This window comes from Canis lupus, unplaced genomic scaffold (genome assembly GCF_011100685.1).
Source record: "Canis lupus familiaris isolate Mischka breed German Shepherd unplaced genomic scaffold, alternate assembly UU_Cfam_GSD_1.0 chrUn_S1717H1911, whole genome shotgun sequence".
NCBI classification, from domain to species: Eukaryota; Metazoa; Chordata; class Mammalia; order Carnivora; family Canidae; genus Canis; species Canis lupus.
Genome location: NW_023330566.1, coordinates 59964 through 75377, shown reverse-complemented (window position 1 = coordinate 75377; position 15414 = coordinate 59964). Strand labels below are relative to the sequence as shown.

Here is a 15414-nt window from a genome sequence, read left to right as displayed (position 1 = left end):
CTTTCTTTTTTTAATAAAATAATTTTTATTGGAGTTCAATTTACCAACATACAGAATAACACCCAGTGCTCATCCCGTCAAGTGTCCCCCTCAGTGCCCGTCACCCACTCACCCCCACCCTCCTCCCCTTCCACCACCCCCAGTTCGTTTCCCAGAGTTAGGAGTCTTTATGTTCTGTCTCCCTTTCTGATATTTCCCACACATTTCTTCTCCCTTCCCTTATATTCCCTTTCACTATTATTTATTTTCCCCAAATGAATGAGAACATACACTGTTTGTCCTTCTCCGATTGACTTACTTCACTCAGCATAATACCCTCCAGTTCCATCCACGTTGAAGCAAATGGTGGGTATTTGTCGTTTCTAATGGCTGAGGAATATTCCATTGTATACAGAGACCACAGCTTCTTTATCCACTCATCTTTCAATGGACACTGAGCCTCCTTCCACAGTTTGGCTATTGTGGACATTGCTGCTAGAAACATTGGGGTGCAGGTGTCCCGGCGTTTCCCTGCATCTGTATCTTTGGGGTAAATCCCCAGCAGTGCAATTGCTGGGTCTTAGGGCAGTTCTATTTTTAACTATTTGAGGAACCTCCACAGTTTTCCAGAGTGGCTGCACCAGGTCACGTTCCCACCAACAGTGCAGGAGGGTTCCCCTTTCTCCACATCCTCTCCAAATTTGTGGTTTCCTGTCTTGTTAATTTCCCCCATTCTCACTGGTGTGAGGTGGTATCTCATGGTGGTTTTGATTTGTATTTCCCTGATGGCAAGTGATGCAGAGCATTTTCTCATGTGTGTGTTGGCCATGTCTATGTCTTCCGCTGTGAGATTTCTGTTTAAGTCTGTTGCCCATTTCATGATTGGATTGTTTGTTTCTTTGCTGTTGAGTTTAAGAAGTTCTTTATAGATCTTGGAAACTAGCCCTTTATCTGATACGTCTTTTGCAAATATCTTCTCCCATTCTGTAGGTTGTCTTTTAGTTTTGTTGACTGTTTCTTTGCTATGCAAAAGCTTCTTATCTTGATGAAGTCCCAATAGTTCATTTTTGCTTCTCTTTCCCTTGCCTTCATGGATGTATCTTGCAAGAAGTTGCCATGGCCAAGTTCAAAAAGGGTGTTGCTGTGTTCTCCTCTAGGATTTTGATGGAATCTTGTCTCACATTTAGATCTTTCATCCATTTTGAGTTTATCTTTGTGTCTGGTGGAAGAGAGTGGTCTAGTTTCATTCTTCTGCATGTGGATGTCCAATTTTCCCAGCACCATTTACTGAAGAGACTGTCTTTTTTCCAGTGGATAGTCTTCCCTCCTTTGTCGAATATTAGTTGACCTTAAAGTCGAGGGCCCACTTCTGGATTCTCTATTCTGTTCCATTGATCTATGTGTCTTTTTTTGTGCCAGGACCACACTGTCTTGATGACCACAGCTTTGTAGTACAACCTGAAATCTGGCATTGTGATGCCCCCAGCTATGGTTTTCTTTTTCAATAAATCCCTGGGTATTCGAAGTCTTTTCTGATTCCACACTAATCTTAAGATAATTTGTTCCAACTCTCTGAAGAAAGTCCATGGTATTTTAATAAGGATTGCATTGAATGTGTAAATTGCCCTGGGTAGCATTGACATTTTCACAATATTAATTCTTCCAATCCATGGGCATGGAATATATTTCCATCTCTTTGTGTCTTCCTCAATTTCTTTCAGAAGTGTTCTGTGGTTTTTCAGGTATAGATCCTTTACCCCTTTGGTTAGGTTGATTCCTAGATATCTTATGCTTTTGGGTGCAATTGTAAATGGGATTGACTCCTTAATTTCTCTTTCTTCAGACTTATTGTTAGTGTATACAAATGCCACTGACTTTGGGCATTGATTTTGTATCCTGCCACACTGCCAAATTGCTGTACGAGTTCTAGCAATCTTGGGGTGGAGGCTTTTGGGTTTTCTATGTACAGTATCATGTCATCTGGGAAGAGGGAGAGTTTGACTTCTTCTTTGCCAATTTGAATGCCTTTTATTTATTTTTGTTGCCTGATTGCTGAAGCTAGGACTTCTAGTACTATATTGAATAGCAATGGTGAGAGTGGACAACGTGTCTCATTCCCGATCTTAGGGGAAAGGCTCCCAGTGATTCCCCATTGAGAATGACATTTGTTTGGGTTTTTCATAGACGGCTTTTAAGATGCTGAGGAATGGTCCCTCTATCCCTACACTCTGAAGAGTTTTGATCGGGAATGGATGCTATATTTTGTCAAATGCTTTCTCTGCATCTATTGAAAGGATCATACGGTTCTTGTTTTTTCTCTTGATGATCTGATCAATCACACTGATTGCTTTACGAGTGTTGAACCAGCCTTGCATCCCGGGGATAAATCCCACTTGGTCATGGTGAATAATCTTCTTAATGTATTGTTGGATCCTATTGGCTGGTATCTCATTGAGAATGTTTGCATCTGTGTTCCTCAGGGATATTGGTCTCTAATTCTCCTTTTTGGTGGAGTCTTTGTCTGGTTTTGGAATTAAGGTGATGCTGGCCTCATAGAGGAAGTTTGGAAGTACTCCATCTCTTTCTGTCTTTTAAACAGCTGTAGTAGAATAGGTACAGTCTCTTCTTTAAGTGTTTGATAGAATTCCCCAGGGAAGCCATCTGGACCTGGACTTTTTGTGTCTTGGGAGGTTTATGATGACTGCTTCAATTTCCTCCCTGGTTATCGGCCTGTTCAGGTTTTCTATTTCTTCCTGTTCCAGTTTTGGTAGTTTGTGGTTCTCCAGAAATCTGTCCATTTCTTCTAGATTGCCTAATTTATTGGCGTATAGCTGCTCATAATAAGTTTTAAAAATTGTTTGCATTTCCTTGGTGTTGGTGCTGATCTCTCCTTTCTCATTCATGATTTTATTAATTTGAGTCTTTTCTGTCTTCTTTTTAATAAGGCTGGCTAATGGTTTATCTATCTTATTAATTCTTTCAAAGAACCATCTCCTGGTTTTGTTGATCTGTTCCACAGTTCTTCTGGTCTCCATTTCATTGAGTTCTGCTCGAATCTTTATTAACTCTCTTCTTCTGCGGGGTGTAGGATCTATTTGCTGTTCTGTCTCCAGCTCCTTTAAGTGCAAGGTTAGCTTTCGTATTTGGGTTCTCTCCAGTTTTTCAATGGATGCTTGTATTGCGATGTATTTCCCCCTCAGGACTGCTTTTGCTGCATCCCAAAGATTCTCATTAGTTTCCATGAATCTTTTAAATTCTTCTCTGATTTCCTGGTTGACCCTTTCATCTTTTAGCAGGATGGTCCTTAACCTCCACGTTTGAAATTCTTCCAAACTTCTTCTTGTGATATAGTTCTAGTTTCAAAGCATTATGGTCTGAAACTATGCTGGGGACAATCCCAATCTTTTAGTATCCGTTAAGACCTGATGTGTGACCCAGTATATGGTCTATTCTGGAGAAAGCTCCATGTGCACTTGAGAAGAACGTGTATTCAGCTGCATTTGGATGTAAAGTTCTGTAACTATCTGTGAAATCCATCTGGTCCAGTGAAGCATTTAAAGCTCTTGTTTCTTTGGAGATGTTGTGCTTAGAAGACCTGTCAATTGTAGAAAGTGCTATATTCCAGTCTCCAAGTATAAGTGTTTTATTATTTAAGTATGTCTTAACTTTGGTTATTAATTGACTGATATACTTGGCGGCTTCCACATTCGGGGCATAAATATTCATGATTGTTAGGTCCTCTTGTTGGATAGATCCTTTTAGTATGATATAGTGTCCCTCTTCATCTCTCACTACAGTCTTTGGGACACACTTTAATTTCTCTGATATAAGGATGGCTACCCCTGCTTTCTTTTGAGGACCATTTGAATGGTCCATGGTTCTCCAACCTTTTATTTTCAGGCTGTAGGTGTCCTTTTGTCCAAAATGAGTCTCTTGAAGACAGCAAATAGATGGGTCTTGCTTTTTTATCCAGTCTGAAACCCTGCACCTTCTGATGGGGTCATTAAGCCCATTCACGTTCAGAGTTACTATTGAAAGATACGGATTTAGTGTCATCATGATACCTATTCAGTCCCTGTTTTTGTGGATAGTTCCCTTGGACCTCCTCTTTCTTTTACAGGGTCCCCCTTAATATTTCTGGCAGAGCCAGCTTGGTGGTCACATATTCTTTCAGTTTCTGCCTATCTTGGAAGCTCTTTATCTCTCCTGCTATTCTGAATGAGAGCCTTGCTGGATAAAGTATTCTTGGCTGCAGGTTCTTTTCATTTAGGACCCTGACTATATCCTGCTGACGCTTTCTCGCCTGCCAGGTCTCTGTGGAGAGGTCTGCTGTTGTCCTAATGCTTCTCCCCATAAAAGTTAGTGATTTCTTATCTCTTGCTGCTTTAAGGATCTTCTCTTTATGTTTGGAATTTGCAAAGCTTCACTATTAAATGTCGAGGTGTTGACGATTTTTATTGATTTTAGGGGGGGGGATCTCTCTATCTCCTGGATCTGAATGCCTATTACCCTCCCCCAGTTAGGGAAGTTCTCAGCTATGATTTGTTCAAATACAGTTTCTGGACCTCTGTCCCTTGCGGCGCCCTCAGGAACCCCAATTAAACGTAGATTTTTCCTTCTGAGGCTGTGATTTATTTCCCTTAACCTATCCTCATGGTCTTTTAATTGTCTTTCTATTTTTTTACTCAGTTTCCATACTTGCCATCAACTTGTCTTCTATGTCACTCACTCGTTCTTCTACCTCGTTAACCCTTGTCGTTAGGACCTCCAGTTTTGATTGCATCTCATTTAATTGATTTTTAATTTTGGCCTGATTACATCTAAATTCTGCAGTCATGAAGTCTCTTGAATCTTTTATGCTTTTTTCTAGAGCCACCAGTAGTTGTATAATAGTGCTTCTGAATTGGCTTTCTGACATTGAATTGTATTCGAAATTTTGTAACTCTGTGGGAGAGAGGACTGTTTCTGATTTTTAGTATTGAGGTGAGTTTTTCCTTCTAGTCAGTTTGCTCAGTGCAGAGTGGCCAACAACATGTTGTACTGGAAAAAGGAGAAAAAGGGGGGAAAAAAAAGAAGAAATAAAAAAGAATAAAAAAGGGTGTGGGGAAACAACAGAAACAAACAGAAAAGAAAAAACAAGGGGAGTATCCTCTGATTCCATATACTGTAAATCCCTTGACTTCCCCTGGAACTTTCCAGGCTGCTTGGTCAATAACTTGCTTTTCCTCTGACCTTCGAGCTGGTCTTCTGGGGGAGGGGCCTGCTGTGCTGATTCTCAGGTGTGTGCACCTGGGGGAGCTGCCCAGCCCTCTACCAGGTCTACAATTCAGTGGGATTCTTTATCCTGTGAGGCCCCTGCTCAGGCCCAGGTACAGGGTGACACCAGGAGGGACAACCACAGTAGCGGCGGCCAGCTGTCCAGCTCTGGAGTCAGCTCCCACAGTAACTACTGCAGCTCCCAATGTGCAGGGGTCTGGGTGCTCAGGGGTAGGGGCACGATCTGCACAGCTCGGGGCCACCCGGCGGCAGGAGAGACCTGGCTGTCCTTTGTCCTCCCGGCCTCTGCCTGTGCTGGGGGAGCCCCAGATCCTCGGCTGTGTCTCCCAGTGCCCTGGGCTCTGGGGCCTCTGACACTGTGAATGGACCTAAAGTACCACGATGTGTAATTTAAAAGCATCAGTCAATTTTGTGTGAAGTTAACTTATCCTTTATTGCAATAAAACTCTATAAGCTATTATACAGGTTAAAGAAAAACTCAAAAAATAGAAACAGTGAAATAACAGGGGAGGGCAAGCCTCTGTTGGGCTGTAGCCATCACGAGCCCCGCGGTGGGAGCTGGGGCGGGCCCCCGAGGTGGTCAGGGGGCTGCTAACGGATCGAAGCAGGTTGTTCCAGAGGCAGGTTGCAGGTCTGGCCCTCTGGGGACCCCGATTGCAGACACCAGGGCCTACTCTTCCGGGGTGGCCATGGGAGCAGGTGGCTCCTCCTCATCGGGGCAGGGAACCATAGGTTCGACCAGCACGTGCACCACCTTCACCTCAGGAGCCAGCATCTCTGCCTTGACCAAGTCCTCATCTCCAGCAGCCACTATCCCTTCAGACCCGGAACCTTCCCCAGGCTCCACAGTTGGAGCTGGGGCGGGCTCCTCGGGTGGTTCAACAGGTTGCTCCATCCCCGAGGCCAGTTGCTCCATCGAGTTAGGAGGTGGCTGGGGCACATCCACGACCTCGAGAGCAGGGGGTGGTGCCTGCTCCTCTTCCAGGGCTCCCAGGGGTGCAGGGGGCTCCTGCAGGGCAGCAGTGACCACTATCTGCAGGGGCTTTGCCTCCCCAGCAGGCAGCTCATCGCAGGCCAAGCCCTCAGCCCCAGCAGCCAGGCCCCATGGGGCAGCAGGCCCCACGGTCGGAGCTGGGGTGCACTCCAGAGTGGGTTCAGGGTGTTTTCCTCGGGCCGAAGCTGTAGATCCAAGAAGACAAAGTATCACCACCAGGACAGACTGTCCACGTCCCTCCCAAATCAAGGCCACTCTTCCCGCCACTCGACGTGTGTGAGGGCAAGAGCCCTGGGAGGTGTCCCCAGGCTGCAGCCCGTGGGGTGGGGTGTGAGCCCACCCCCTGCTCCTGGCCCAGCTGCACGGAGGCTGCATCCGCGGGCCCCCGCATCCCCAGCTCGGCCACCCCCAGTCCTCCTCACCCCCAGCCTCTCGCTCTGCTGCATGGAGGCGTCTGAATTGCCTCAGGTGACGCAGGGCCCGGAGATGCGCATCTGTGCCTGGCATGTGCTGTCTTAACAATTCCAGGAGTTTTATAAGGGAGGGAAATTCTGGGAACTGATGAAAGTCGTCCCCATAATAATTCAGCCATATTTCCATCATGAAGGACATGGCCCTGGGGAGGGACAGGCGGGAACAGGCATCAGAAGATAGGGTTCTGTCACATGCAGGTGTCCCGGGGAAGCCCTGCAGGACCCGGCCTTCCGCGCAGGGTGTCGGAGACCAGTCCTGCTCCTCGTCCCCCTGCCACCTGGTGGTCCTGCCTGCCACAGGCCTGCTCCCCGAGGAGGGGCTGGGATGCAACCTCTGTGTGGGGAGCCCAGGCCCAGCGGGGTGACCATCAGCGTCTCTCCTGGGGAAGCAGGGCTCCCTCCTCAGCCTGGTCCCTGCCCACCTGCCCCTTAAGTCCACCGGCAGGCATCAGGGGACGGGGGGCGTCTGACCTGTCATTGCCCTCACTGCACACACTGTTGCTCTGGGAAGCTCCAAGGCAGGAGGGCTAGGGCTCTGTGTCCTGCCAGGCCTTGCCAGGAGCCACCCGGGACCGCCACCTTCCTTCCTGTGTCTCTGTGCTGCCTCCCTCCCGAGGGGCCCCCGGGGGTGTCCTTCCACTGACTCTAATCTCCGTTCTCCCACGGGGCGGGGGCCGCCTGGTCCGGGAGCCCTCACCGGCCCTCCTGAGCACCTGCTGTTCCCCCGGGTCCAGGTGCCACCAGACTGGGGAGTATGATGCTCCCCACCCCCTCTGCTCTGGGCTCCAGGTGTGGGGCAGAGAGAGGGTTGGGGGGGCATGGAGAAGGTCTCCCTGAGGGGTCTCAGTGCCTCCCACCAAGCCCACACCCCATCCACCGCTCTCCTTTGCTCTTTTCCAGAAGGGGCCTTAGACTTTTCCCTGTCACAGGAATTGCAGATGTGTGGGGTGAGGGGGCAGCCCCCCCACCGCCCCACAGCCCCTTCGCTGCCCTCCAGGAGAGGGAAGGCCCTCCTGCAGGAGCCGGAGTCACTCACAGTTTCCAGCACTGCAGGACCACATCGTTGTTACCCCACGCATCTGCGATGCACCCATACCTAGAGGAGAGCAGGGATATCCCATGAATCGTCCTGTGGACGCGACCTCTCATCATAGGGGCTTCACCCTCTGACCCCGACTAGGCCTTGCCCCGGGGGCAGTCAGCTTTGTGCCCCGGGGGCAGTCAGCTTTGTGCGTGGGGCCACGGGCAGCTCCCGGAGAAGTGCCCGCACCTGCTGGGGCCTCCTGAAGGCTTGAGCATGAAAGGGCTCTGGGCAGGCCCATGGCCCATATCTTAGTGGGCTTTTGGGGTCCCGGGGTTCCCCTGTCTGGCTGCCCCAGGACACAGACCCCCGATGGACTCTCAAACCTCCCTTTCAATGGGGAAACAGGCCGCTCAGGACCCTGGTGATGGGGGGGCGGGGAGGAGGCACAGGCCTGGTCACGGGGAGGAGGACGGCTGCTGAGCACAGGCACAGCCCCTCTGGCTGACCCGCCACAGGCCAGGCCCCGGGGCTGCCCTCCAGGACCCCGCTAGGCCCTGGGGGACCCTGCTCCAGGCGGGGGAGCAGCCCAAGGCCGGGAAGCTCACACCATCCCCAGCCTCCCCAGCAGCAGGTGGCCCAGCCCTGGGCTGCGGAGGGGCAGGTGCTCACTCGGTGAACAGCAGGTCCAGCACCTCGTCCGTGGTGGCGAATGTACGATAATCCTCTAAAAAGCTGAAGATGTAGATGACGTCCCTGCGCTGCAAGGTGAGCAGCAGTGTCGGACTTTGTACTCCAGCAGCTCCGTCCGGGTGAGCTTGGTCAGGACGATCTGATGCCCCTTCCCGGCCGCTGCCCCTGCACCCTGAGGTGGGACAGAGGTGACGTGCAGCCTGCAGGGAGCCGCCAGGAGACCTGGGATCCCGCCCCGGCAGGCCCTGCGCTGGGGCCCCGTGGGCTTGAGGAGCTGGGGCTCCCTCTCCCGCTCAAGCTCCCTGCCTGTCTCTTACACAAACAGGACCAACTATGCAATAAAGAAACAATCTCAGAGGATAAATGTTCAAAATATTTGGATCATTACAAGGACCTCCAGAGACACAGAGAGAGAGACCGAGAGAGGCAGACACAGACAGAGGGAGAAGCAGCCCGTGCAGGGAGCCCAGGCGGGGCTCGATCCCGGGCCTCGGAGATCAGGCCTGGGGGAAGGCAGGCGCTAACCCCCGGGGGACCAGGCCTCCCCTGAGGGCTCTATTCTGATGTTCCCACACATCTGTGCGCAGGGACTCTGCATCTGGCCCAGGCAGGGGCAGGGCCATGGGGGCAGGTGTGGGGAGGGGGGGATCCAGACTCATGTGGGAGCAGGAGTGTCGCGGGGCCCAGGGGGTAGCAGGCTGGCTTCTGGGACCCGGGGTCCTTCCTGCTGCATCGGGGCCCGGGTGTCGGGGGGCCCAGCCCCTGCACTCACCTTGAGCCCGTGCTGGCCTCCATTAGCTGCGCAGGGCACCTCCCTGCTCCTGGAGGCGGTGGGGCAGACGACCCCTTCCTCCCACTCGCGCCCCACGACCCGGGTGGAGCTCTGTGGAGACAGTGCCCGGCAGCCAGGCAGGAGGCCTCAGCGCCCGGTCTGGCCCCCTCGGCTGGGCCGCACCCCCAGCTGCCTCCACCCAGACACCCCACAGTGCAGGCGGCACCCACCGCCCCTGGGAACAGCAAAGGGATGCGGCTGCAGGGCCTCGGAGTGACTCTGAGGCGGGTAGAGGACCTCAGGAACCCTGTTTCCCCCCTGCCCACCTTGACATCAGGGTGACCCTGAAGGGATCCCCGGGGAATGTGCCGCCCTGCAGCGTCCCCCAGCCTGGATGGGACCTGCCCACACATCCCTGGTTCCCTGAACCTGAGGAGGAGGGGATGAGGCTCCCAGGATGGTGGCACAGGGGGCCTGGCCTGGCCTGCGCTGTGTTACCTGACGGCGCCTCCTGATCACCGCCCTGACACCTTGGTACCTATGCTGGAGCCACTGCCTACAGCATAGGAACAAGCCGCACCCCTGGGGTTCCTGGGAGCCAGAGCCCCCAGACGTGGGCCGGCAGCAAGAGAACATCTTCTAGTAGCAGATGTCTCCAGCCAAGTGAGCCTGAGCTGGGGCTGCACTGGATGCGGGTGCCTGGTTACGGGGGTTCCGAGTTCTGTTGGGCTCTGTGACACGGCAGTGACCTCACTTCCTGGGACCCCCTCCCTGACCCACTCCTGGAGGAAGCTGCAGGGGCAGCGCTCGTGCTGCCAACGCCCCCCCTCCCTGCAGGTGATGGCCTGTGCACACAGTGACACAACCACACCCCTGTCCACAGGCCCCAGGGAAGGACTGTGTGCACCCAGGGCCCCAGCTTGGACACACACCTGGGTTCAGACACGACTGTCCAGTCTTCCCCGGTTTGACCCCGGAGAAGCCGTTGTGCCTGTCGGGGATGGTCTGCATCTTGCCTGTGGGATAGGGAGTGTCCTAGCGGGTGCTTCCCCCAGACGTCCCAGGCCACTGAGGCCTCATATCTATGACCTTGGAGGCGGGTGTCACCTGCAGGACATACCTCCACCCACACGTTCTTCCTTGGTGTGTACATGCGTCCAGGCCCACGAGGTCCTGTGTGCACAGGACTAACACACTAATGTTACCTATATGGCAGGGCTGTTTACCTGTAAAATACTGCAAAAAACTACCTATTACAATGTCTGCTATTTATTGCTGTCACCAGTGATGTCGATGATAAGAGTCTTTTAAAAAGATACTTTTATTTTAAGATTATACTTTATTATACAGCTCTAAAGCCACACATGTTTTAAAATCCTAAATCCACATTGGGCCAGAACAGCTGGCTGATAAATAGATTACATTCCAAATATGTGTCAGTAGACACCATTAGCCAAATTAAAAAAAAAAAAGAATAATAGAAAAAGAGAGGCACTTTCTAGGGACAGTGTCCTTTACATCTCAAGACTATGTCTTGTTTTTTACATGTGGTATCTTATAGTAGTTGGAATTTTTGGTATTTTAAATAAAGGGATTATTTTCCTCAAACACACACACACACACACACACACACACACACACACATGAGCACCGGTACCCTCATTCTGGAGGCCCAGAAGATGACAGTCCCCCCGGGGCAGGGATGGGCAATAGCTCCCCACGATCCTAGGCTCCTGAATCCAAGGCAAACCCTACAGAAGGTGTCGGGGTCTTGGCCTAGAAGGGGTGAGGCCGTCCTCATCCTGAACCCCTGCCTGTCGTGCGTTCCGGGCCCTTCCCTCGTTTCCCCTGGGTGAGCTGTGGACGGCGGTGCCCCCAGTGGGTCGCCCTGACCTGGGCCCTAGGAAACCTGCCGTCAGTCGTAGAACTGAACGTAGACAGGAGGCCCTGACTCTCCAGCCTGACCCCGACTGAACTGAAATCATGTGGTGTGTCCACGCACACTGACCGAGAAACAGAGACACGGACACACACGCAGACACATGTGCAGAACCAGGAAGTTGGCAGAGGAGAAGCAACATCATTGAAGATCATTAAATAAAAAAAGAAAGAAAGCTGAATCTCGAATGGAGAAAATGGAGCAATTAAAATAGAATCATGAAAAAATAATTCATCAAACCAAAAAGCAGAAAGAGGGATAAAGAGGCAGGAGCACATCGGTGACACAAAGCGGCAAGCCTCGAATGTCAGGATGATCGTGCCTCACGGACTCCACGGAACACAAGTCGAGCAACAAGCAGCACCTTCCAGCAAAGGCCTAAGTGGATTATTTTGTGTTGTTTGTTTTTAGTTAAAGATTTTTATTTCTTTATCCAAGAAGGTGGATTTATTTATTTCTTTATCCATCTGAAGGTGGATGCTCAACCCCTGAGTCACTCGGGGGGTCTAGACTAAGCTACTTAAAATGTTCAAGTGATTGTGAATACTGTTTGTAATGTGGTAAAATTTCTGTTTACTAAGAAAGAGAGGGCAGCCTGGGTGGCTCAGCGGTTTAGTGCTGCCTTCGGCCCAGGGCCTGATCCTGGAGTCCCGGGATCGAGTCCCACGTCGGCCTCCCTGCATGGAGCCTGCTTCTCCCTCTGCCTGAGTCTCTGCCTCTCTCTCTCTGTGTCTCTCATAAATAAATAAAAATCAGTATATACCACATTTTCTTTATCCATTTATCTTTGATGGACATTTGAGTTGCTCCCACCCCTTGGCTATGATAAAGAATGCTTCTATGAAGATGGAGGTCTCTCGGAGACTTTATTTCTCTTTCTTTTTTTTCCATCTTCTTACCTTAATAGAAGCGCGAACACTTCTCACTGTAGTATTCCAGCTGTTCTCTCTTTAAATCTCAGGCCGAATTCATAGGTTTTCAGGATGATTTGAAAGTTATCTAGGTAAGTGGGTGGGGACAGGTGACCTGGGGACCCTACTCTTCCGCCATCTTGCCCCGCCTCCTAAAAAATCTTAAATAACTGACTAAAAACTATTAGAAATGGTGGAAGAGTTCAGTAAGCATTGCACATAAAAGATCAATCTCCAAAAATCAACTGTATATCTACATACTTTCAATGAACAATCCAAAAATAAAATTTGAAAAAATAAACCCATTTACAAGAGCATCAAAAATATATAAATAAAATTCTGAGGAATAAACTTTACAAAAGAAGCTTATAACCCAATTTCTGAAAACTACAAACACTATTTAAGGAAATTGAAGATCTAAATATTTGGAAAAAATCATATATTTATGCACTGAAAAATTTAACATTGTTTCATAGCACCCCTGGTCCAAATTATCTCCAGATTCTATTACCTTCCAATAAGTAGATAAACATTCTCACACTCAGATGGAATGCATGGGTGCCTAGTATCCTGAAAAAGAACAAAGTAGATGGAATTCTCAATTTCGAAACTTTCTGAAAAAGAATAGGAAACAAGACAGTGTGAGAACAGTGTGGTACTGGCGTAAGGATAGATATATTAATCAATGAAATAAGTTTCAGGATCCAGAAGTACACCATACATCCATGATCAGCTGAATTTAAGTATCTGTGCCATGACTATCCAATAGGGTAAAAAACAGTCATTTCAACAAATGGTCTTGGAACACTGGATGGCCACATGCAAAAGAATGAAGTTGCATCTTCACCTTACACCAAATACAAAAACTAACTCAAAATGGATTAAATCTAAATACAGGACATAAACTAAAACTTCTTAGAAGAAAACATGCAGATAATCTTTTGACCTTGAGTTTAGCATAGAATACTTCAATATGGCACAAAAAGCACTGGACTTCAGTGTTAAATGCTCTTGTTCTTCAAAGGACATAATAATGAAAATAAAAAAGCAATCCATATAATGAGATAAAATGTTTGTAAATCATATACCTAATGAGAAACTTATTTCCTGAATATATGAAAAACACTAATAAGTCAATAATATAAGTACAAAAAGCTCAATTTAAAAAAAATGGGCAAAGGATATAAATAGACATTTCTCCAAGGAAGATCAGAAATTGCTGATAATTACTTGACAAGATACCCAACACATTTTCAATTTTCATTGTATTCATTACCAAAGCATCTAACCATACCGTGAAATAGACTCCTATATGTACCACACCGTACAGAACAGTGCCGCTTCATAGATACCCAATGCAGTTGTTCCTCAGGACAATCCTATAAAATAGGTATCATGGTGCCCATTTTATAGATGAGGAAATTGAGGAAAAGGTACCTCATCAGAGTTTTACAAAGAGCAGGACGTAGAACTAGGATTTCATCTCAAACTTTTATTAAGTCCACAAGTCCAAAGATGACTTTTAGAGCTGTAAACTAAGTATTATATTAATGTTTTGCTCTATTCAGAGTTTTTCAACTAGAAGGAATCTGAATTTATAAATTGTAATTTTTCTAGAAATATTTGCTTTTTCTAAATGATCAGAATAATTAACAAAGTTCTATTCTTATATTTTCATAATCTCCTACATATGTAGGTTTATAGATCTACATCCTTTCTCATTATAATAAGTCTTCATTCAAATTTCTGTCCTCCTTCCTTTTTGGTGGATTAAGATTGATGAGATTTGGTGGATTAAGATTTCATTTAGAAATTAATAATTTTATTTTATTAATATTTTATATTTAGAAACATTTTAAATAAATATACTTAACAATGGATTTACTCTACTTTTTAATTTTATCCATTATTTTATTTCAGTTATTATTATTATAAGATGTTTTAAATAATTATTTTTTCTGAATTTCTGGGAAAAGTTTACATTATTTTTATTATTTCTATTCTATTCTATTTATTTAGTTTTAGAGAGAGAGAGAAAGAGCAACCACAGGAGTTGAGAGGGAGAGGCAGAGGGAGAGAGAAAGAGAGAATTGTAAGCAGGATCCACACCCAGTGTGATGTGGGACTCCATCTCATGACCCTGAGATCATGACTTGAGCCAAATCAAGAGTAGAACGCTTAACTAACTGAGCCATCCAGGTGCCCCTACTATCTCTATTTTAAAAAGCTTTAGCAAAATTTTTCTAAGTGAATGAATGTGTACTATTCTCTTTTTTGCCATTATTTTTCATTTTTAGGGCAAGGTCAGTTCCCATCTGATGGATGTCAATAACCATAGCTGATGATGATACTTGGTAATACGCTTTGTTTGACTGCACAGTAGTAGAATCCTCTTTGCAGACCTGCGGCTGGCAAGACAATTGTTTCAACTTCCAGTTACCAATAGGCTCGTATCAATCATATTTCTTCTACAGGAAGGGTGGCATCTTTCACTTCATATTCTAGATTCTATATTGTCTCTGTGCAGGGGATGCAACACTATCCCTCTTTGGATGGAATACTAGTAGAAATCACCAGTCTCCTTTCATAAAGGATTGTACTGCACTGTACTGCATATCCCACAATATTCAATCAATTCATTTATTAGTTCTACTTTCTCACTATTTTTTTAAAGAAACTTAAAGATATTTAAATTGGCATATAAATCCAAAAAAGAACTCCACAGAATATTTTGTGAAAAAGACACCTGGATACAGTGCTAGAGATGGTGTCGTCACAGTGCTTCTTCAGAGATACTTGGCACAGTGCAGCAAGAGTTAAATGAAAAATGAGAAACCATTTGAACGGTGACTACATTTAGAAATCTATCTTAAAGAAACCATTAAAGATATTCAAAATGTATATTTAGTATTATTTAGATCAGTAATATAACAGCTGGAATTACATATTTAAAACAAAGGCATTTAAAAATAATTATGTGTTATATGTGTGATAAAGCATTAAATTCTACCCTTGAAAACGACATTACACTATGCCTTAACTAACAAGAATTAAAAAAAAACTTAAATGAACAAAAATAAAAATACAGGATAAAATAACACCGTTAGAGATTATAAGGAGTTCCCGAAAATCTTTTATTAGTGAAATTCATTAACATGAAAATACTCCAAAGTTAATGTTAAATGAAATAAGGGGTTAAAAACTGAAACAGAATATGTATATTGCAGAGAGATGAAAGCTAGCATTTTGAGGTGACTGTTATTATTCTCTTTTTTTCAAGATTTTCCAGGTTTTTTATGATATGTATAAATCACTTCTATCACCTAAAACTTATAATTAAATTATTGTAACAATA

The 15414-nt window shown here is 46.8% G+C and overlaps 1 protein-coding gene across 1 annotated transcript; it reads right to left on the bottom strand.

Annotated features, from left to right (window-relative positions):
- Positions 1 to 5674: 5674 nt before the first annotated feature.
- On the bottom strand, positions 5675 to 8605 carry LOC119878556 (skin secretory protein xP2-like). The gene is made up of 4 exons (XM_038589174.1): positions 8417 to 8605; positions 7760 to 7819; positions 6673 to 6866; positions 5675 to 6435 (listed from the first exon to the last, which is right to left on the bottom strand). Exons 3-4 carry the CDS (start codon positions 6860 to 6862, stop codon positions 5927 to 5929), a joined length of 699 nt encoding a protein of 232 aa, XP_038445102.1. The 5' UTR covers positions 6863 to 6866; positions 7760 to 7819; positions 8417 to 8605; the 3' UTR covers positions 5675 to 5926.
- Positions 8606 to 15414: the final 6809 nt, after the last annotated feature.